The sequence below is a fragment of the Hippopotamus amphibius genome, chromosome 12 (genome assembly GCF_030028045.1).
Source record: "Hippopotamus amphibius kiboko isolate mHipAmp2 chromosome 12, mHipAmp2.hap2, whole genome shotgun sequence".
NCBI classification, from domain to species: domain Eukaryota; kingdom Metazoa; phylum Chordata; class Mammalia; order Artiodactyla; family Hippopotamidae; genus Hippopotamus; species Hippopotamus amphibius.
Genome location: NC_080197.1, coordinates 77,337,316 through 77,361,015, shown reverse-complemented (window position 1 = coordinate 77,361,015; position 23,700 = coordinate 77,337,316). Strand labels below are relative to the sequence as shown.

At 38.7% G+C, this 23,700-nt stretch overlaps 2 protein-coding genes across 12 annotated transcripts in view; one reads left to right on the top strand and one right to left on the bottom strand.

Annotated features, from left to right (window-relative positions):
• Window positions 1-19,111, bottom strand: part of C12H12orf4 (chromosome 12 C12orf4 homolog) — a 44,440-nt gene extending 25,329 nt beyond the window's left edge. For 4 of the 6 annotated variants that reach the window (XR_009048441.1, XM_057702681.1, XM_057702684.1 and 1 more), the window contains exons 1-6: window positions 19,017-19,111; window positions 17,210-17,412; window positions 15,332-15,477; window positions 6,855-7,036; window positions 3,066-3,165; window positions 2,852-2,973 (exon numbers count right to left, since the gene is read on the bottom strand). Coding sequence is in view for 5 of the 6 variants with exons in the window: in XM_057702681.1 (XP_057558664.1) it covers window positions 2,852-2,973; window positions 3,066-3,165; window positions 6,855-7,036; window positions 15,332-15,477; window positions 17,210-17,387 (728 nt within the window). In the remaining variant the exon portion in view is untranslated. The remainder of the gene's footprint in view (window positions 1-2,851; window positions 2,974-3,065; window positions 3,166-6,854; window positions 7,037-15,331; window positions 15,478-17,209; window positions 17,413-19,016) is intronic. The other 2 variants (XM_057702682.1, XM_057702685.1) reach the window with 2 other exon arrangements.
• Window positions 19,112-19,452: 341 nt separating this feature from the next.
• DYRK4 (dual specificity tyrosine phosphorylation regulated kinase 4) overlaps window positions 19,453-23,700 on the top strand; it is a 73,972-nt gene continuing 69,724 nt past the window's right edge. For all 6 annotated transcript variants that reach the window (XR_009048513.1, XR_009048511.1, XR_009048512.1 and 3 more), the window contains exons 1-3: window positions 19,453-19,561; window positions 21,695-21,744; window positions 23,322-23,463. Coding sequence is in view for 3 of the 6 variants with exons in the window: in XM_057703530.1 (XP_057559513.1) it covers window positions 19,545-19,561; window positions 21,695-21,744; window positions 23,322-23,463 (209 nt within the window). In the remaining 3 variants the exon portion in view is untranslated. The remainder of the gene's footprint in view (window positions 19,562-21,694; window positions 21,745-23,321; window positions 23,464-23,700) is intronic.

Genomic DNA, 23,700 nt, shown 5'->3' with positions numbered 1-23,700 from the left:
CCTAACACCAAAACCAAATGAAGATATTGTAAGAAAAACAAAGTTACAGACCAACATACATATACATAGATAGTGGGTATATTTATTAATTATTTTACAGTGGATATATTTACTTCTATTTATATATAATACATATGAAATACTACATCATGAGTTACAGTATAAGTTTGAACTATAAAATTTCTAGAAGAAAACGAGAAAATCTTTGTGATCTTGGATTTCAACGATATCTTAGGTAAGACGCAAATCATTTAAAAATTAATAAAGTGCACTTAATTGAAATGAAAAACTCTGATCTTCAAAAGAAACAGTAAGAAAATGAAAAAACAAGCCACAGGGTGAGAGAAAATATTTGTAAAACACATATCTGATGATAGACTTGTATCCAGAATATAAAGAGAACTTTCAGAACTCAATAATAAGAAAAAAAAACAAAGGAGAGCTATGGACAGAAGATCAGCACATGAAAAAATGTTCAACATCAGCAACCATTAGGGAAATGCAAAGTGAAACCACAATGAGACACCACTACAAAGCCTACTAGAATGGCTAAATATCAATACCAAGTGTTGACGAGGGTGTGGAGCGTCTGGAACCCTCACGCATTGATGGTGGGAATGCAAAATGGTACATCCACTCTGGGGAATAGTCTGGCAGTTTCTTATAAAGTTAAACACACCATGAATTTTATTTACCGTGTTATCCAGCAATCCCACTCCTAGGTGTTTACATAAGAGAATTATAAATATATGTCTATAGAAAGACCTGTATGTGAATGTTTATAGCTGCTTTATTTACAATTGCCCAAATCTGCAAATACTTCAAATGTCCACCATTGAGTGAATGGATAAACAAAGAATAACAGAGCAAAAACAAGGGAAGAACCACTCATAAATGCAACAACATGATGAGTCTCAAAAGCATTACGTTAAATGAAAGAAGCAAGACATAAACTGCTACATAGAGTTTGATTCCATTTACATGACATTCTGGAAAAATCAAAATTACAGGGACAGAAATCAGATCAGGTTGCCATAGAGCTGGGCAAGGGGAAGGGGAGTTAATATAAAGGTATAAAAAGGGAATGCTATATCTTGATTGCAGTGATGGTTTCGTGACTAAGTTTGTCAAAACTCATCAAAATGTAAACCTAAAACAAGTGACTTTTACTTTATGTAATTTATCCTTCAATAGACTTGACTTTAAACAAGAAAGCAAAAATGAATAAATTTTAAAAATTGATCAATCTCATATAGGAGTTCTATTTGTAGCTGTGTTGAAAACAGGTTTCTGCTCCCTAAGGAAATCCCTATCAAAAAGGAAAGCAAACTAACAAAGTCAAAGTAAAAATATTCTTTTCTAGGAATATTTAGTTTTTAAAGCAGTGGCAGCTAGAGGCTAATATTTACACAATGGAATTGATCCTAGAGAATGAATTTCTGAAACTAGAGTAGTAAAGCAAGAGATAATTTTTATAGCAAGGGGCTTTCTTAGCTTCTGTAGGTTGGTGACTTGCCACTTTTTTGACCACAATATAGAATACATATTTTACATTTTGGCTCAATATACACATACATAAAGCGCTGATATTTTTTCCCTAGTCTACTCTACTCAGTTCTGTTTCATTCAATTCCATTCCATTTTATTGTTATTTTTAAAAATCCAATTGGAAAGTAAAAGATCTAGCATGCTCCCTGGCAGACTGCAACCAGCAGTTTGAGAAACACCATTGGACCTTAGAGTATACAGGTGTTCCCAGCCTGACTGTCCCCTGACCTCTCCCTTTGTATGGCGTTCAGCACTATTTTCATTTGAAATGAAGAGTATATATATGTTAGCGTCCAGGAGGTTATCCCATTTCTAATTATAAAAAATTGTTTACAGATTTCTAAGGTGTTGTCTTGGGGAAAACACCAACACAAATGAAAGATTATAATAAGAGTTGATACAGACTGTATCAGGTAAATAGTTTAATGATAATCCAGCCATGTGCCTGTTTGTACACCCATCCCATAAACATTTATTTATGTGCCTGTGTCAAGAGCTAGACACTTGGCAAAGATCTGGGTGTACAACAGCAAAAAAACTGACATGGTTTTTGTCTTCAAGGCAAAGTGGGGGAGAACGACATCATACAAATAAAATGCTATATCTAAATGTTTATAGCACACACTGGAAAATGCTGGAAACAGGATTTTACTCTACTAAATATATTTCCAATTGAATATACTTTAGGATTTGAAAGATAAAAGAAATTTTCAAAGGTGAGTACACAGCCAGGAAATAACAGGCACTGTTAAGCTCTAGGGCAATATATGAAACACAATGTATTTAGGCCATAAGGCATCACACAAATTATGAATTATGGAAAGTTCTCTATACTGTTTTTGTGCCTTGTACATGCTTCTATTATTGCACATATTCCGTACAATACTACTTTATTTACAGGTCAGTCTCTCTAGAATATAAGCTCCACATGGGCAGTTACCTTTTTCATTTTTCTGCTCAAAGAGTGCTTGGCACTTAAGATGCATTCAACCAGTGTGCATTGCACTGAAAGGAAACCAATTTAAAGAAACAAGAGACAGTAATTGGGGTATTTAGGTATACACACCCACAAGATTTATCAGGCTAAGTTTTAGGGGGGAAATCACCACTGTAAAACAACCGATCACATTCCCTCCCCAAAATAATCCACACAAAGTCTATAAAATGAAAGGTGTTAAGAGAAGTATAAAACTATCTTGAATTTTCATTGGTAACGTAAAAATAGCTACAACTAAGAAGGTCCAATTTTACAGTAAATACAACAATATAAATGACCTTTTAACTAATAAGAACAATATAATACCTGAGGGAGCTGTTGTTGGGGTTTTTTAGGTCGTGATGAAGTTTAATCACCCATTCCTGATACTCTTGCTTTTGAATGGCAGTTGATTGTTTTAATTCATTGGACCATTTATTTTCTAAGTCCTAAAAAGAGACAGTACACTGACTAGTTAATTTTTTTTACAAAAATAAATAAGTAAAAAAATGCAATCTAAAAGTCATTGAACTTCACTCACCTGCTGGGATTCAAAATGCTGAGCAGCCAGTGAATTTACATCTTGATCTGTCAGTGATTTTCCCAACTCCTGCATCACTTTTTCCATTTCAATGCCTTGTCTGAAACATAAGTTAGCAGATCAGATGTAGTCATAAAATTTTTAATACAATCACTTCAGATTCATTGAACAACCTCTATGAAGTGAAAAGAAATTTTTTATTTTACAGGAGTATGTCCAGTTAAGTTATGTGTCAGTTATATGCCTTCTAGTTAAGCCAACTATACTATCTGGAAAAACACTTTGAAGCTTTGGCAATGGAGATGTGGAAATAATAATGATAACGTCATATAACATCAACAACATCATGTGTGCAGCTAAATTTAAGTCTAAATTTAGTGCATAAATGAAAGCATTCAAAATCTAGGTGATCCTTCCACTTCCATGGCTAATACTGAAAAGTCCGCAGATTTTCACAAAGAAGATACTCTGCAATTCCAGGTTAAATACATTTTCTATTTATTTGAACATGATTGAAGTGATTTCAACCTTTGAAAGGTATTTTATATTAAACCAGAAGTTGCCAATTCAGTTCTAAGAATCAAAGTGGTATTAAGCCACAAGGTTCCCTTTATAGAGGAATATGAAACACATTCTGAAGATATGTTTTACTCTTAACTTCTTCATTAATCCAAATAAACAATGTGCAGAAAGTAAAACTGGTTTTCCCTACAGGAAAAACCAATCAACGGTGTTAGAAGTCCAGGTAAAGGTTATTTACAGGGGAAGCAGGTGGTGATGCTGGACGGGCAGAAGGGAGCCTTCTGCAGGGCTGCAGGTCCTTTCTCCATCTGGGTGATGAGCCCGTGTGTGTGCTTACGTGGTGAAAATTTATTGAGCAGTTTATTGCCTTTTCTGTGTTACGTTATATTTTAATAAGTTCATTAAAAATTACCTTCTAATATAAATGTATTAAAAAGTTTGTTCTAGGGACTTCCCTGGTGGCGCAGTGGTTAAGAATCCACCTGCCAATGCAGGGGACATGGGTTCGAGCCCTGGTCCGGGAAGATCCCACATGCCACAGAGCAACTAAGCCTGTGCACCACAACTACTGAGCCCGTGTGCCACAACTATTGAAGCCCACACGCCTAGAGCCCAGGCTCTGCAACAAGAGAAGCCACTGCAATGAGAAGCCTGCGTGCTGCAATGAAGAGTAGCCCCTGCTTGCTGCAACTAGAGAAAGCCTGTGCACAGCAACAAAGACCCAATGCAGCCAAAACAATAATAAATAAAATAAAGTTCTTTAAAAAAAAAAAGTTTGTCCTAAAACATATTTCAAACGAACTCAGAAACAATGAAACACAGACATGAACTAAAAGGATTTTACTATCATTCTAGTCAGTTGCTCTTAAAATGCTCTCTTAAAAGAGAACTTATACTTATTTAACAACTGATCAAGATACTTATATGCATATGATGTATACATCATATACATATGTATATGGAACTCATTCATACGTTATACATTTATATATTTCTATGTATACCTTCTAGTAGTAAATATTCAACACCATTTAATTCCCACTTAATTATAATGCAGGTGACCCCATTAATTTAATAACTACTAGAGGTCAGGTGAAGATTATGCTTGCAAGTAAGATTTTTATTTAAAACAGAAGTAAGTGCTAAGCACTTATAAATACAAACTTCAATACAAATATATTAACATTTTATATAACACATGTTCCCTCTAGTGGATAAAAAGTGTCATTGCCATTTTTAAGTTTCAAAGAAATATCTTGAATTTAGTCTGCTAAAAGAAGCAAGTTCCCAGTGAGGAGAAAGAAGAACAACAAATAACAATTCAACAAATAAAATTTCATAAACATTTATTTCACCCTAAATGTTTTAAAAGTGCAAGTAGCTAATGATACAGTTAATGATACAATATATATTTTCTACAATTAAGATCAAAGGAAATTTTATATTTCAGATGAAATACTACCTATGTGCTCAGTATGTATGGTGGGATGATTCTGACCTGTATATCATCTCGAAGACAGGAAAAAAGATCATTGTAACTGGACTGATGCTATATACTGAGAGAAATTCTTTTAAAGATGTAAAATGGAATTAAAATGAAAGGAGAAATAAGAAAAGGTGTCATTTCTGCTCATGAATCAGGTAAGTGAATTAAGCACCAAAATTTTGGGTGAACTTCCACCAATGAATTCCAACTCACCCTCAGTTATACTGTTCACCTTTGCAAAAAATATTACCCACCTTAAAGGAAACATAACTTATTTTTATTTTTTAAGCTAACAGTTTGGACATATGAAAAATAAACTATAAAACGGTTCTTAAGATAAATGTATTCAAATACTGTTTATACGTTTAGGGGGGAAGAAAGCAAAGCCCCACCAAGAAGTCTGGCCAAAAGACATTTCAAAAAATGACATAAACCAAAACAAACCCCTGCTGAAAAACTATTCCACGATAGAAAACATATATAAAGTACCAGTAAATGCAGATAATTAGTAAGCTAATTCAGCTTCCCCCAAAACCGAAGAGTTATGTGGAATGAGAATCTTCTTCCAATTTAGAAAAAAGAACAACTATAGAAAACTGACGGCCAGAGGTGAAATTTTCTGGGAGGTGGAGTGAGCAGGCACACTCCACAGCTCAGAGCAGCTCACCACATGAATGAAAGCAGGAGTGATGGCTACTGACGTGAGCCACAGAGAGCCAGGCTGGGCATTTTTTAATACACCTGCATGGGCAGAATGAGCGCAGTCCCAGAAAACCTGAGATCCAAGGACAGATTCACAATGAGAGGAAGATTACAATATTTGGTAGGAAAAATCAAACACATGAAGTTCAACAGAAGGTAAATAGTGTTAGGTAATTACAGTCCCATATTTAAAAAAAAATCTAATCTGTATTTCATTCTTACTTTAAAGTATGTTCACAGTCTTATTGGCTACATAATAAAGAACTAGAAGAAAATCAAATTTTTGCCTCAGCTTTCTCATTTGTAAAATGAGGATGATAAAAGTAGGATTGTGGTGAGGATCAAATGAGATAGGGCATCTGTTATGGACTGCGTGTTTGTGTCCCTCCAGAACTTATATGTTGAAACCCTAACCCTCAATGTGATGGTATTTGGAGGTGGGGCCTTTGGGAGGTAATCAGGTTTAGGTGAGCTCAAGACATTGGAGCCCTCATGACGGAATTAGGGCCTAGAAAAAGAGATGCTACAGTTCTCTGTCTACAAGCGGTGCCCCAGAAGCATGCATGGAGGAAAGGCCAGGTGAGCGATGTCAAGAAGGCACTGTCTACAAGCCAGATGGCGGGTCCTCACCAGACAGTGAGCCTGTTGGCACCTTGCTCCTGGACTACCTAGCCTCCAGACTGTGAGAAATCAATTTCTGTTGTTTAAGCCACCCAGTCTGTGGGATTCTTTTTTTTTCTTTCAGAGCAGGCTGAACAGCATCCAAAGCACTTTGCACAGAGCCTAGAACAAAGCAGACCTTCAAAAGAGGTAAGCTATTCTTCTTATTAGAACTAAGAATAGATGAGCCCACCATAACTTGTTCAGGTACATGACTGGAGAAGTTCTATAAACCTGTGAGGACCACACCTCCCCAGCTCAAATGACAGATTTAAACATACAAGAAAATTAATCTCTAACGTTAAAGATTTTTTCTTTTCTATTCTTCAATTTTATAATAAAATGAGAACATGCTGTTCTGCAGACCATCAATATTTGATGATGTAACATTTAATTATAACGCAAGAACTCTGAAATACCTCTCTCGTAATTTTTTCAGCTCCACATCTCTTTCGCCAATCAGTTCTGAGATACTAACAAAGTAATTGTGTTCCAAATTGAGGAGAGTTTCAGAGGCAGGAGAATGGATTAGGTCATGGTACACATCTGCAAAATCTTCATCCCAGCTGGGCTCCTCAGGCCTTGCATGCTCTAATGTGGTCTACAAGATGAGACACAGACATTCGTAAATCCTGATGCAGTGTTTTCATTTAACACACTACTAGAGAAGTGCATATATTATGATTCCATTTCTGTACGTCAAAAGAAAGACCCTCTATTTATATATGTGTATATACATATGATTACCTGAGTATATAGATAAAAATATGGGAAGATGTCAACTAAGTTGTTAATGTGGGTTCCCTGGAGGCAGGGGTAAGGGGAAGGTGTTAATGTGAAGGAGGAAATAGGAAGTACCCACAATAAGAAAAAAAAAAAAGGGTTAGTAAGCGAAGATCGTATTTCTGTAAAACATACACACACTCAAAGGGGCTATTTCAGCAGAGTGGGATTTCTGCAGACTTTCATTTTGTATTCTAATGAACTGCATAACAGAATAACTTGCATATATTAATTATATAGTCAGAATAAGCTTTTCATTATTAAAAATACATTGCTATGAAAGGTTTTGTAGGCTATATATCTAGAGAATGAGGTTACCTATGTAATAACACTACCTTGAAAACCCAATTCATGCATAGGATTTTATATCAAGACATAAATGTTCAATTCTCACTTTGAACTCCTCAATATTGTTTTCTTTATAAAATGTAAGCATGTTTTTTAAGTGTATGAAGACAGCAGCTATCAAAATGATCACTAAGGAAACACCAATAAACAAGAAAAACAGAACCATGCAGAGAGGCAGAATGGAGATACCCCGAGCACATACACAAATCCATCTGGGAGAAAGATGTCTGTCCCCAGATATGTGCCGTGCCAACACATCAGACACACAGAGTACTCTGCAGGGGAGGAAACAGGCATGCTGAGAAGTCCCCTGTCAAAGGTCATGCAATTTAACGGCAAAAGTGGAAATACAAAGATTTCGATATTTTTTCTGTTATTGATCTTTGCAGATAGACACCTGTAAAAAAGAACAATCTAAATTCTTCCCTTTTCTTACCAATGGAAATACCAAAAACTGAAATCTATGACAGGACTCACAGTAATAACTTACCTTAAATAAGGCAAATAGACAAATCACTGAAACAGGTATTTTGAACTGGGTCCATCGGGTAAACTTTCCCCCTTGTTTCCTTTCACTTCTACTTCGATCGACTGCCAGGTCAGGAGGGAGGAGGTTAAGAAGACCAGCTGCATCCAGAAGACAGACTGCATCTACCCCACACCTCTGAAAGCCCAAACCTGCATTCTGATGACTGCTCTACACCGCTAGACCCGGCACTGCTCTAGGAATTATAACCAGCCCACGTGACTTCAGCTCTGTTCCAAATTCACTTCAGGCTTGGGCTGAAGTTCTGTAGGAAGGAGCCAGGGCCAAATCACAGGGATCTGCTTGGCCGTGCGTAGCACCAGACATTTGGTAACCCCACGAACCAGATCAGCTCACTACATAACCTGCAGCATCAATTTAAAACACAGCTTGCAGTGAGCCTTATGAATAGGCAGAAGCCACCTACTATACGAGAAGCACTGAACAGAGTTCTTCTCTGACCTAACTCACACCGTTCCCTTAGGAGAGATGACCCTAAACAGGACGGTGACAGCCGAGAGGAATGGGCACTGCGTAAGGGCCTGCAGAGAAACTATTCCATGTCCAGGCCATTACTTCTCTTTTGCCATTTTCAGGCATGACGCTCAGCTCTGCTGAGGCTCAAACCATTTGGCACCCTGATCTCTCACAGCTATGGCTGTCTATGTCTAACAACCTCCCTGTCACTTCATCCTCAGTCAACTAAAGCTTTGGCACTGAGTTCACAGACATCCCCTCCATCCCTGCCATCAACCTGGGCCATCTGGATGTCCCTGTGGATAACTCACCCAATGCCCTGCCTTCCAACATCCGTGAACTCCGTATTTTTAATAAGTCCTCCCCTTCAACTCAGTCACCTCTTCCATACCCTCACCAGGAACCACGCAACCGCTCAAATCCAAACATTCAGACACTGCCTGCAACTGGTTCTCCGGCCTCACCAGGACCTCCACCCCACAGACGCTCCCCTTTCTGAGCCATCAGCTCCCACCTAGATGCTCTTTCTTCCCTACGCAGCTTACATTCTGCGTCCAGTGTTCAATCACTGTCTTGCCCAAATCCTCAACCCCCCAGACTGGTGTTCCTTCTCTTGCCCACCTAACAAAACTCCCATCTTATTCCTCTTCACTACATCTGCAGTCAGGCTCTAGGGAGCTGCAGCAGAAAAATCACAGAACTTCAAAGTCTATGGGGGCAGACTGGTGCCAGTCCAAACCTTCCTTGCAAAGCTGCCTGGCAACCCTGTCTTCCTCTGGTCAGTTTAATCATCAGACATCCAACCACCTCATCAGTTCCCCACCCCATCTAAACAAATGACCCCCCTTTATTTCTCAGATAAAGTAGTAGCAGTTAGAAGAGAATATCTTCAACTTCTTGCTACCAAAGTAGTAAAATTTTCTGCATTTATAGACCCTTTTCATCCTTTCTGCTATGATGGAAGAAATGTCCCTCCTCTCAGGAAAAACTAATCCCGCACTTGAGTTCCAGATTCTATGCCTTCTAGGCTGCCTCTCTACCATCTTAAACAACAAGCCTCTGACCTTGCGTTCCCATTTTGCAAGTCTCATCCTCCTCTCTACAGCCCACCTTCGTGAGTTGTTTATACTGTAATCACTCTCTCTGCTTCCACACTCCCACACGTCCTTTTTTTCTTTTTTTAAAGCTCTTTATGGAATATAATTGCTTTACACTGTTGTGGCAGTTTTTGCTGTACAACAAAGTGAATCAGCTGTATTTATACATATATCCATATCCCCTCCCTCCCTCGACTCCTTCCTACTCTCCCTATCCCAGCCCTCTAAGTCATCACCCATCATCAAGTTGATCTCCCTGTGCTATGCAGCAGCTACCCCCAGCTATCTATTTTACATTTGGTACTGTATATATGTCAATGATACTTTTTCACTTTGTCCCAGCTTCCCCTTTAAAGTCACTGGTATCTCGTTTCTGTCTCTGCCAACCCATTGGAGCTAATCTTGCCACAGATAAGATTACTTGATACACCCAGTGGATGTTTCTGAGTCTTTTCCATGCTTGATCTTCTCTGCAGCATTTGAACTACTGACCATTCCCTCTTTCTTCGTACCTCTTTTTTCAACTTTCATGAAACTATAATCTTTTGTCTTCTTTCTGCTTCCTTAGCCAGTTCCTCTCTTTCCTTTGCAGGTTCTTCTTCTCAATTCATCCCTTAAGTGTCAGGATTGGTTCATTTACTTGTATATATTCCCCCACACATTTTTTTGGCCACCCACCTGCCCCATCCATCCAACCCAGACCAAGCCCTATCATTTTCAGGCTCTGCGCTAGATACTAGTTATAACAGAGAATAAAGCACATGTTTCCAGGTGGATGTCCAGACAAGGAGGAGATACAGGTAAGTCAATAGACAATTACAATAAAGGGTTTCATCAGGATGCTGCCCAGGCATCTTCTCTTCTCAGTCTACAGTTGCCCTGGGCACTTCCATCCATTCCACGACTTCAAAGTTCACGTACGTATGACTGCCTCCCACGTCTACGTCTCTAGTCCAGTCACCTTTCCTGAGTGTCAGGTGATACAGCTAAGTGTTTAGGAGATGCCTCCGCCTGGGTGTCTGGTAGGCACTTCACAGTCAATGGGTGTAAACCTGAAGCTAACACTTTTATGCCAAAACCTTCTGCTCCTCAAATGAATGGAGCCACCATCCCACTACCTACCCAGCCATCCAGGCCAGAAATCTGGGCCAAGGGATCCTTCATCTTTCAAGTCTCAGCTTAAATGTTACCTCCTTAGAGAAGAGTTCTCAAACCCCATCTAAATTAGGTTCTCCCACCCCACCTCTCCCCCTCCTGGTTCTCTATGAGAGCACCCCGTTTATTCCCCTTATAACACGTTTACAAGGGTAAGTTATTCATGTTCTTGCTTGTTAACTGTCTACTTCACCACCAGTCCGTGAGAAGACAGACCAGATTTATTCTGCTGACATATCCCCAATGCCTAACACAGGACCCACACGCAGTACTGAATAAACAAATATAGGAATGAAAGTCACTGATCTTCATTTTATCCCTACCAGCACCATTCTAATCTTTCATCATTTCTTCCTGATAACCACAAGTCTTCTGACTTAGTCCACCTTTTATTCCTTCCAAGATACTCTTCACACAAATACACTGAACTGATCTTTCTGAAATGCAAACAGGATCATCTCACTTCTCTGCTTAAACTCCTTCAAAGCTGCACGTTACTTTTCTAGCGCAGACCCTGCAAATGATAGGGTTTGGTCTGGGTTGGATGGATGGGACAGATGGATGGCAAAAAAATGTGTGGGTGAATATATACAAGTAAATGAACAAATCTTAACACTTAAGGGATAAATTGAGGGAGAAGAACCTGCAAAGGAAAGAGAGGAACTGGCCAAGGAAGCAGACAGAAGACAAAGACTTTAGTTTAAATGGCTTCCGAGATGCTTTTCTAGCCATTGTGAACTTCTTCACTTCTTCTAACGTGCCATGGGCTCTCCCCCCAGGCCTTTCCCTCATTTATGCTCTCCTCCTACGATATGCTTTCTTTACTCCCCCACCACATGCCTTTCACCTACCTCTTTCAAACTGCTCTTTCAGTTCTCAACGAAGTTTCTCTTTCCTCTGTGAAGCTTTGCTGAAGCCCCCTGCCTGGAATGGGCACACCTCCTTGAAATTTAAAAGCATTCAGTGGTCCCCATGTTCCACTGAATTTAATGTTAACTATCTGTCCCCACGTTAGAGGGTAAACTCTACAAAGGTGAGAATTGTGTCTGTTTTGGCTTTTGCTATATTCCCAACGCCTAACACAGTATCTGATATGTAACAGACCCTCTCTACACACTTACTGAGTTCATGAATACAAAGAGACCTGAGAAGAGAAGAGGGCTGAAGCGAAAGACAGCACACCCCCAAGATAAGCAGCCAACTTCACAATGTCGCTAACAGTTGGCTCTGTCTGTCTTTCCTTGTCTATTCAAGTTTACTTCCCATTATTTTTAAAAGGAAATTTCATGTGATAGCAAAAGATACAGCAGTGATTAGAAGAAACAGTATAATTAGACTCTGAGAGACTAGAAGCAGAAAAAGATGACAAGCCACAGATCCCCAGACAGCAGACAAGGAAAGGAAACACAGAAGAAAATAGAATTACTCTACAAGGTGGGAGTTAACAGTCGTTTTAGAGCCTCCTTATCCCATACAAGTACATGCATGAAAGCCCAGCTCTGTGTATCAGGGTAACAGTCCTCTATAATGATGCATGTTCAGCACATTCAGTGCACCTCTGCAGTGATGGGAGAGACAGTCCTCCTTCTGCAGCAGTGCCCTGTTGTATCACAGAAGGGCGTAAAAACTTATAATAACGATCCAGGTCAACAAAAAGTTAGAAATGAATTTCGTACACTGTGCTTATTAAGAAAGCAGGGGAATGTGTCCTATATGTTTAAAAGATCTTTATCAAAAGGAGGTTAAAGTAAAAGCGTCTTGATTTGAATATGTTGGCATCTGAAATATCCAGTAAATCCATCTATAAAAAATGGAGCTCATAGCCCTTGGTGACTTGTACGACCATAAACATGTTATTCATCTCTTTATAGATACTCCGACGACTCCTCTCAAGGTTACTGAAAGCCTGTGTCCCATGTACTACAGAGGCGTGCAGGTCCCCTTTTGTCTCACCTAGTACTCCATCTACTTCCAGTAAGTGTCTGCTGCTAGTCATACTTGATTCTACTCATCTCTACAAAGCTGCAGCTTCTCATCTCTGCCAGCCCTTTGCCATCTACAACACAGTTCCTTTTCTGTTGAACTCTTTCTTTTTGGTCTTTGATTCCCATATTTCTTGAGCTTGTACTGAGCTGTTTGGCTTTTATAATTTCTAGACAGTGACAGCCCAAATATAATAACATTTGGGTCTTCCCAGTTATCTTCCCATCAACATTTCCCTTTTTTACTGTTAGAAATAGCTTCTTTGCTTTTCCTTCCTTAATTCTGTAAAAACAAACAAAGCTACTATAATTCTAGAGTCCTGGCACTGCTAGAAAGCTGACATCTTTGTAAACAAGAGGTGCTGTGTAGCTACGAAACTTGCATAGGGTAATAACAAGTATTTGCTCAAGTGACACTGATTTTAATTCACTGTATATCTATAGTCTTGTGATTAAATGCATTATAAAATAAAGTATTAATATTTTGTTACATTGATGTTACTATTATTATTACTATTGTTACGATCATTAATCTGGAAAATAGTCAAATTCCTATTTTTAGAAGGACTAAAACACAAATGAGTAAGAAAAGCCATCAAGTTAGTAAATATGGTAAATTATTGTTTACAGTAAGCTAAACAAATGCTCATTTATGAACCTAACATTTGGGGAGATTTCTCTTTGGCTACGAAATATCAGGGATGGGGAGATTCTGCCCTAGAGGAGGGATTGTTTTCTTCAGGAACCATTCCTGGACCACCCTGTCTTCCCCTCTCCTCTCTGGGCCCTCCCGCAGTATCTACCCTGATCCTAACACTGAGTGCACAGCACTACAATAGTCTGCATTTCTTTGTCTCTTCCTACTGAATGGTAAACTCCATGACGGCAAAGGCTTATCTGCAACTGTATATTCAACCCATTTTAGAGGTACAAAAAATACTGGGTGAGTAAAGTAAGTGGGATTATTCTTCTAATACATCTTATAGCTTTATTCCTTTTCATCAGCCAAAAGATTAGGTTTCTTTAAATTGTAATTATCGCAGACATCTTTTTTTTTAATGCAACAATCATGTTTTTAACATTTAAAACAATATGTGTAGACAGTGTCATCTTTTAAATGAACTAGAAAACCTTACCGGGCGTGGAAAAAACTGCTTTCATAACAAAGAAGACCCCATAAAATTGATTTCTTTCAAATTCTTAGACTGAATTACTTAGAGTGGGCTGTAATTCACACATTACAGCGTGTAATTATTGAGTCTGTTTATGCAGTTCTGTATCTGGCTTCCGAACTAAAATGTAAAATCATTGTGTCTGTTTTGCTCACTTTTACACCCAATATCTAGTACAGTACCTGGCACGTAGTAGATTCTCAACATACTGTATCTCATCGATTCTGAGATGTTTACTTTTTTCACATTACAACTCTCAGAAATCAGGATGTATTTTACACTTGATGGTATCTTGGCATCCTACCATAGCTTAATTGGTACGGTGCTCTTAGTATAAGAAAATAATGGTGTGTGTTACAATTAATGGCATCTTAGAATTTATGAAATAAATATATTATTTAAATGGAAAAATAATGACATTATATAAATACATAACAACAATGAAGAAACGTGAGAGGACAAAAGTATCCCAAAGCTTAAAGTGAACTACTACTGCTAGTTTAGGTTTGCCAAATAAAATATAGGACATCCATCTAAATTAGAATTTCGAATAAACAGTGTATAATATTTTAGCATAAATATGTTCCATGTATATGAGATATACTCATAATGAAAATTATTCATTGTTTACCTGAAATTCCAATTTAAATGGGTGTCCTGTATTTTTAATGACTAAATCTGGCAACCCTATGCTGGGTAGAAATACAAAGGTAGCCTCTGGTTTTACAAGAGTATTACATAAAGCAGTGTGTCTCGTGTGCTCACCTTGATAGGAGGAAGGAAGCATACAAGCATCAACACATACTGCATGCTATGGAGTAAATTTCTGTACGCAGAGAAAAAAGGATGCTACAACTGTTCCAGTATTACCTTAGCAATTTCAAAATCCTCATCACTATACTCAAAAACAAACAAACTCATAGGAAAAGAGATCAGATTTGTGGTTACCAGAAGCCAGGGATGGGGGAGGAGGAAACTGGATGACTGCAGTCAAAAGATGCAAACTTCCAGTTCTAAAAAGTACTAGGCATGCAATGTGCGATGTGATAAATATCATTAACATTACCTCATGGTATAGATGGAAGTTGTTAAGAGAGTAAATCCTAAGCGTTCCCAGCACAACAAAAATTATTTTTTTTCTATTTCTTTAATTTTGTTTCTATATGAGAAGATGGATGTTCGCTAAAGGTGTTGTGATCGTCACTTCGTGATGCACGTAAATCAAATCACTATGCTGTACACCTTACACTTACACAATGCCACATATCAACTATGTTGCGATAAAACTGGAAGAAAGAAAATCCTCATCAAAGTCTGGAATATCCTTGAAATTTACAATTTGATCTATTTTCCTACCTCAGCATAAGCTTTGGCCCATGTACTTGCCAGCTGATGTAAATCCACTTCACCTGACTTCACAGCTTCCAGGGCTGCTTCAGCATCTCTGTCATGATCTCTAAGGGATTCTTCTTCGATAAACTGGCTCAGAGCTTCTTTTAAGTCTGTAACAGGGACGACAAATACCATTGTCAGTAGACACAGACAGGGAACATCTTACCTGGCTAAGCATTCCAGTGTGAAGCTTTATCAAGCTTATGCCCTTAAGAGAATGTCTAACTACAATAAAATCAGCCTAGAGGCTCATTTAACTAATCTCACAATTATTTTTCTTTACAATTACAGGTTATTCAATGGTCAAAATTCTTAACTCCTATGTATAACCTTGATATTAAATAAAAAGTTAATTTCTTAAGCCCGACTCATCATTTGAAACTGAGTAGGGAAAAGCACGTAAAGACCTTCTACAGATTTAGAGGAGCTGAAGGTTTCTATATTTAAATGAGCTTCCTATACAACTTTTAAGGATATATATATATTGTTATGTTCTTTGAATTGGAAAGAGAACTTGAGTGATTAGCATATTAAAACTGATTTATTTCAGATGATCTACAATTTCAACTTTAGAGACACTATTCAAAGACTGATTTGAGGATAGGAGAAGACTGTGGCTTTCATCTTGGGCATTTGCTCCCTCACTCTCTTAGGTTGCTGGCCCTGGGGGAGGCCAGCTGCAGGGTACAGAGGTGACCCTATGAAGAGGCCCACATGACAAGGCCTGACAACAACCTCACAAGGGATCTTGGAAACCATCCTCTGCCAACAGAACCTTCAGATGAGATTGCAGCCCTGACTGACAGTTTGGCTGCAACCCCTTGAGAAGCCCTGAGCCAGAGGCACCCAGCTAAGTTGCACCTGCATCCCCGAACCACAGTAACGGTAACGACAAGATAATACATATTTGTTGCTTTAAGCCACTAAAAACTAAAAACAAAAAATAAACAAACAAAAAAGACTGATTAAAGAGCACAGGCATAGAAACCAGGACACCTGGCTTCTGGTCTTGGCTCTGTCATTATGGAACTTTGGACCAGAGGTTTTCAGTCGTTAGGATGCATCAGAGTTCCCTGGAGGGCTTACTGGAACAGACTGCTGCATACCATCCCCAGAGTTTCTGATTCAAAGGGAATTGGGTGGAGCCTGCCCAATAACCCACATTTCTAATAAGTTCCCAAGTGATGCTGTAGCTGCTGATCAGGGAACAATTTTCGAGAACCACTGCCTTGGGCAAATAATTTAACCTTCCTAGGTACCAGTTTCCTTATTTGTACAATGAGATTGTGCTAGAACGTTTCTACGTTCCCTTGTAACTCAGACCTTCTATGATCCAACATATTCCCAATTAAAACATTTCCCCTCATCAGTAGACAGAACACAGACCTTTTAAAATGGTTTAATACAGATGACTTTATGGAATTAATTTAGGTGAGCAAAGATTACTGAAAGATAGGTACCCCTTCTCTTCCATGACATGACGTTTCAGGAATTGAGGACACGATCATTAAAAGGGCAATGCATTCAGCAAATAACAAGTGACAGCTGGCATGCCTTATGAAGCCATCCAACTACATTAAGAGGTTAAGAGTTCTAACCCAGACTCTGTAATTTTTCATCACATTTAATTTTAATTTTAATACTTAAATGCCTAATAAACAAATACAAGGGAAAAACACTCCATAAAGTAAAGGTCAGGGGAACCTTCTTAATTCCTGAAACCTTCACATTTTCTGGTTGTTTCCAATGCTTCTTAAGTGTGTGTTTTCTAATATGAAACTTCTAATGACAGAGACTATAGAAAAATAACAAAGTGATATTTAAAAAAAAATCAGTCCTCACCTTTTTCTATAAAGCATGGTAAATTGTGCAGCAGCATCAGACGTCCATGTAAATGACTGGCACTCTCTTGAACAGGAAATCTGAGAGGCACCCTCAGTTCTAAGCACTGACTTCCCACTTTGAATTTATACACAAATTCCCTCTCTCTGTTGCAGAATCTTTCTCTGTTTTTCTTCATCTTCTTTGGCAGGATTTCTATAGAACTAACAAAAAAACCTCACCAGGTTATAAGCCCATTAAAAAAACCCACGATGTTTCATCATTGCTGTTCTGCTTCTAAGATGGTTCCCCACTCAGAGATTTTATTTGTGTGACTCTGAGCCAACAATTCTAGTTTTCCCTACATTTATCCTTACATTTTCATCTTCATGATGAAAATGGAGTGCTGCTTTTTTTTTTTTTAGTGAAAAGTTTCTTTTAAACTTCATTTAAGAAAAAAATTATGCCCACAAAATACTTCGCATTCCTAGGCAGAGTTCTCAGGAATAGGTAAGGATCATGGAGAGAAGAACAGAGAGGATTCATAGGAAGGGATGCATGGTGGACAGATATAGTTCATGAAACAGTTGATGAATACAAAGTCAAAGAAACAGATCAGGGACAAGTTTTCAAGAGCTCAGAGGTTGTAGGTATGAGATCTGATTGGGGGGTGGGGGGAAGGGAGATGATGCTGGAAAGATGTCCATGAAGGAAGAAGATACACAGAAAATGGAAAGTACAGGACAGCCCACAAGGCAAACTGGACAACAATTCAGAAAGAAGAAAATCTAGTCAAAAAGAATACACCAATTAAAATTTACATATTAGTCTCCTAACTGGACTCCTGTCCCTAGGCATCTCCCACAAATAAGTTTCCACACTATTCTCTACACTGAAGTCAGCAATCTTTTTAAAGTGCATATCTGACCATGTTGCTCATCTGTTTAAGATCCTTCTATGACATTCCCTGTATGACTTAGGATACAATACAAACTCCTTAACTTAGTGTACTGTGCCCCTGCTTATACCTCCAAACTCTTATTTCAGCACCTGCACCACCTCCTCCCCAAAACACAAATTCACGAACTTCATTTTCTAGCCATACTGAACTTCTTTCAACACCAAACCTCCTTTTCCACTCCCAACCTTTCCGAATGTTTTTCCTTTGCCTAAAGCATGTTTACTGCTCTTCTTTCCTTGGCCATATCTTAGTTTAGATAGGCCCCAGGAAGCATTTTAACTTGTAGGGTTGCCATTAGGCTTAATCAAATAATAAATATGAAGCATCTGGCAAGCATAAGATGACCAATAAATGGAAGCTGGTAAAAATAATAAAAACAGAACGAAACTCTATAAGAACATATCAGTTAAAAAAAAATCACAGGCTGCTGAGCACACATGATGCAGGCAAAGGCAGTAAAGGAACATTTTGCAAGGAACTGAAAATTACGGAAATATGGGCTCAAGGTCTAATCTTGTTTATAGTCAATATTTCGGCAAACAAAAACCATTAGCTCTGGTTTCAATTGGTTCAACCTTTACATTTGAAGGTTGTGTTTCAACAAACTGGTACTTTAGCTCTCTCCCCCCGACGTGTTATTATTAGCAGGGCTGAAATCAAGGAAGCTCTCCGTGCAATAACGGGATGGGAGGAAGAGAGGTGGACCAAACTCCTGCAGCCAACAGAGTGGAGGTTCTGAAGCTTAAATGAGTCCGAGAAGGGAGGGCAGACTACCGGGCCGAGAAGCCCCAGCCGAGTGAAGGGAACATCCTCCCAACTAGAGGGTTTCAGTCTGAGGGGGCTTCCTCGCTCCAGTCGCGGGCTTACCTCCCCTTGTCCCGAGTCCCCAGCTGTCCGCACACCCCCAGCTGTCAACCCGCCGCGGAGCAGGGACCGTCAGCTGATTACCGCCTTGTTTTTACAGCCGGAAGATCCGCTGCGGCAGATTCGCCCGCCTCTTTTCCCCTTTCCCAGCAAGCGTGGAAAATTCCTCGGTCTAACTGCTCCCTGGTTCCATGATACCTGAGTTTAATCATTTTAAAACTGTAAGAAGGTGTATTTCTATTGTTATTGTGCATTTCAGAGTCGGCACAGAATCCACTGGGGTGACGAAAGTGCAGCGGCGAAGCAAAAGGCCGGCTCTGGCAGACCGGATGCGGAAGGGCGGTGCCTGTAGAGGGCGTGAAGTAACGCGTTCTCTCAGAACGCATGCGCGCCCGCGGATGGCCCGCAAGGATTGGAGGGCTGGTGGCGGGGCGGAGAGCTTCGAATCTGGTTTTGGGCGGGAATTGGATCTGCAGCCGAGGCTGCCTGCTGAAACCTGAGAGCTGCAGGTTTCCAGCCTTGGCGGGGACCATGGTGCGGCCTGCGAGGTGAGTAGTTCATGGCATCTCGCGGGGATGGGGAGGAAGGGCAGGAGGACGCTTTAGGCCGCGTCACCTGCACGGGATGGAGGGAAGGGCCCGAGGACCAGGGTAGCCATGGTGGGACCGACAGGGAAACGCTCTAGACTCCAGTGAGAGCTCCCGCTCCTCAGAAGGGTCCTGACATCCTAGCTGTTTCCTTCTCTTGGCTCCCTTAACAGTTATTGCCGTTTCTTTTGCCCACCCCGTTCAAATAACACCTGGTTACAGCGCTTTGCATTTCACCCAGCTCCTGCTTACGTGTTATTTCATTTGTTCGTCACTACACTTCTTTGCGGTAGAAAGTTTGGGTCTCCCTATTTTATCAATTTAAACTTCTGAGCATGAAAGCCAGTTTACCTGAGTCACACAGCTAGTAATTTACAGGATAACACGCAGACCTAAGCCAGCTGGCGCCAGATCCTCTGTTTTCCATTAAATGTACTGTTTGAAACAATTCCTCTGCTTAACCACAGTCGAGCACCATGGAGGCCTAGGGTCACCCGTTCATTTAGTAGAGTTTTGAATATATTTACTTCTGTGCTGGAGGTATATATTTACTAGATATATATGTTTACTAGGTGCTGGAGGTTGCATTCTAGTCAAGGGATGAGGTTAGGAGACTGAAAATAAACATGGCAATGTGAGAGTGAGAAGGAGGAAAGCCCTACTTTAATTTTAAAGAATTCTATTGAAATATAGTTATTTATAATGTGTTTCTGGTGTACAGCAGAGTGATTCTGTTTTATATATACATATATATTCTTTTTCATATTCTTTTCTGTTGTGGTTTATTACAGAATATTGAATATAGTTCCCTGTGCTATGCAGTAGGTCCTTGTTGTTCATCTATTTTATTTACAGTAGTTTGTATCTGCTAACCCCAAACTTCTAATTTATTCCTCCCCATCTCCTTTCCCCTTTGGTAATGTAAGTTTTGTTTTCTATGTCTCTGAGTCTGTTTCTGTTTCATAAATAAGTTTATTTGTATCATATTTTAGATTCCATATATGAGTGATATATGGTTTTTGTCTTTCTTTTTCTGACTGACTTCACTTAGTATAATAATTTCTAGCTCCAACCATGTTGCAACAAATGTCATTATTTCATTCTTGTTTATGGCTGAGTAATATTCCATTGTAGATACATACCACATCTTTATCCATTCATCAGTCTGTGGACATTAAGGTTGCTTCCATGTCATGGTTATTGTAAATAGTGCTGCAATGAACATTGGGGTGCGTGTATCTTTTAGAATTAGAGTTTTCTCCAGATGTATGCCCAGGAGTGGGATTGCTGGATCATATGGTAGCTCTGTTTTTAACAAGAGTACGCTTGGCTTTACTATCCTGTGTGAGGCGATGAGAAGGACACATAAAGCACATCTACAATGGTTGTCTCAAGAAGCACTTGCAAAGTTGTTTGAGTGGTGAGCCTGTTTTTCATAGAACACCATTTTCACTTGAAAGAACAACTGACTGACAAACTGGGTTATTCACAGTTAGGATTTGGCAGAAGATAAACATGAAAACTAGAGCAGTTTCATTTAGTGCTTAGGAGAAGGAGGAAGGAAATTATTTTATTCCCTTTGAATATCACTCTCTTCTAGTGCCCTCTAAAGTAGTGTAAAGATTCATTTTCAGGTGGCAAGTACAAAGTCACCATGTTTTAAGTGTCCATGGCATAATGAACATTATTTAATACTGTGGGAGATAAAAGAAAATGGCTTTCAGTGTCAAGAAGTTTATAATCTAATAAGGAAGACAGAATGCACATATAAAACAAAAGAATACATACAACAGGAACTCCTAAATGCCCAACAGCAGTTAAACAGTGTATAAACTTTGAGTGGTAATTATACTGATTATTCTCACTTTATGTGTTATTGGACTAATTTTCTTCCTTATCAGGTATATCAAGTATAGTCATACCTTTTTCAGCTGATGCTAAATCCTTGCTATAAAATGCAAATCATGTTTTGAATTTATATATTCTGAAGGGAATCCGAACACATTTTTGTATACTCAAGACTATTAATGACCTTAAAGAATAGAGGTGAGAAATTGACATTTGTGTAAATGAAAATTTCTGTCTTGGTCACAGGCATAAGAAGCCAGTCAATTACGCCCAGTTTGAGGATTCTGATAGTGATGGTGAGTAGAGCTTCTTACTTCTTCTTTAAAGATTTGGAAATTGATTTCCTCACAATTTATGGGATATGTGTATGTATATGTGTGTGTGTGTGTGTGTGTGTCTGAAATATGCATATGGAGTAAGCCTGGAAAAATAATATTCTAAAGCACTTAGGATAATTATGCCGACAATTACACTGACAAGAATTATTGGCGTAAATCATAACGAAACAGGGCCAAGTGAAATGGCTTTTTAGGTCTAAACTGCGCTAGGTCCATGTTTCTCATTGTGGAATTTGTGCCCTTTTATACCTTCCCCTAAGAAGAGCACACTGTCTTTCTGAGACACAAATGTGTTACAGAATACAATGTGAAACCCCCATTAATTGTACAATAAAACAAGACCTTGAAGAAAGCTTAAGCTTTACCCTATTGTGTTATATATTTACTTGTCTTTGCTATTGAGAGAACTTTGGTCAAAAGGTTTGAGAAATGTTGTATTAGATTACGTTATACTTAAAAGTAAGTTTTGTGTTTCTTTCTTAGCCCACTGGAGTTTTCTGGGAGTCAGATATTTAGTAATTCCTTGGTTTGAAGGAATCTGCTTTTTGCCTTGAGCCCAGTCTTAATTGTGTCTAAGATTTTGGAGACAAGAACATAGAGTATAACTACTAGCTCTTTATTATTGTCATCAGTCTGCTACAAAATAGTTATAAATTGCTGGCTGTGTTCTGGAGACTATAACGTGGAGGTGCAGGGCAAGTCACAAATTATTGTATTCCTATGTGGGGCAGCATGAAAGAGACAACAAGTATTAATAAATGCGGAAGTACGTGATTCAGACTACGGGTACCTTGAAGGTATGCATACATTTGTCATGTATGAGTTTGAAAGCTAGACCAGCAGTTTGATGTTGAATATCCGCAGAAGAACCCCCTCAGTTCTGAGGATTGGTAGGACAGAAAAACCTGTGAGAACAGAATGGACTGGAAAACAGCATCCCTTTGTGGAAAATTAAAGTTACTCTAGTAGGATCATTGGAGGGCCCTTAAGGTGATGGAAAGAAAATACTGCTACTATAAAAGTCTTAAATAGGAGCTGCTTCCTCTTCCTCCAGGTTGATGCTACTTAAGTTTTCTTATTAGGAATAGGTAGTGGGCCTTTGAAGGAGTGTATTTGGCTGGGTTATGAAATTTTCGTAAGAATCATTTTCTTCCACTTGTCAATATGATAAACTTATAAAGGGAATTTTATTCATTTTTCTAACAGTTTTAGAGGTTTTAAATTAATCGTTTTTTTCTTTGCCACTTACATATACTAGCTTAGTTGCCTTTGTAGTTTTTCAGGGAATTAATTTTTGATAGATTGATATTTTGAAAAATAAAGGCTACTAAAACAAAGTTGAAAAGCCTGAGTGAGAATAAAGACGAACAATATACCAACAGTATTTTTTAAATTGCAGAAAGCAAATAATTTGCTTATCTTTAAAACTTGAATACACATGGTAATGAACCTCAACTACCAAGAAAGTAATTTTACTTATTTCTTCCTTTGGAGAAGCAATTTCATATGTTTTTTTATTTCTAATTCACACATAGATGACTTTGTTCCTGCAACCGCATCGTTAAATAAAAAATCCAAAACAACACAAAAGGAGTTAAAACGAGACAAATCAGAACCTAAACTGAAGAATCTCCAGGAAAAAGACATTCCACTACAAGAGAAAACCCCTAAAAAAAGGTGAGAGGTAAGACATATGGTAAATATATGACATTAGATATATTAATTTAAAAGAGAAATAAATTCAAACTCTTAGTTTAAATTAGAACTTGAGCAGCATCATGGGTCTTATTTTATTTAGTGCATGTAGAACAGGGATGTATCATTAATCCCCTTATGTCTGAACTTAAGTTCACAAATGTATAAGGAAATATCTATTTAAGTGTTAAGACAATCATAATTATCAAGTTTAGAAGG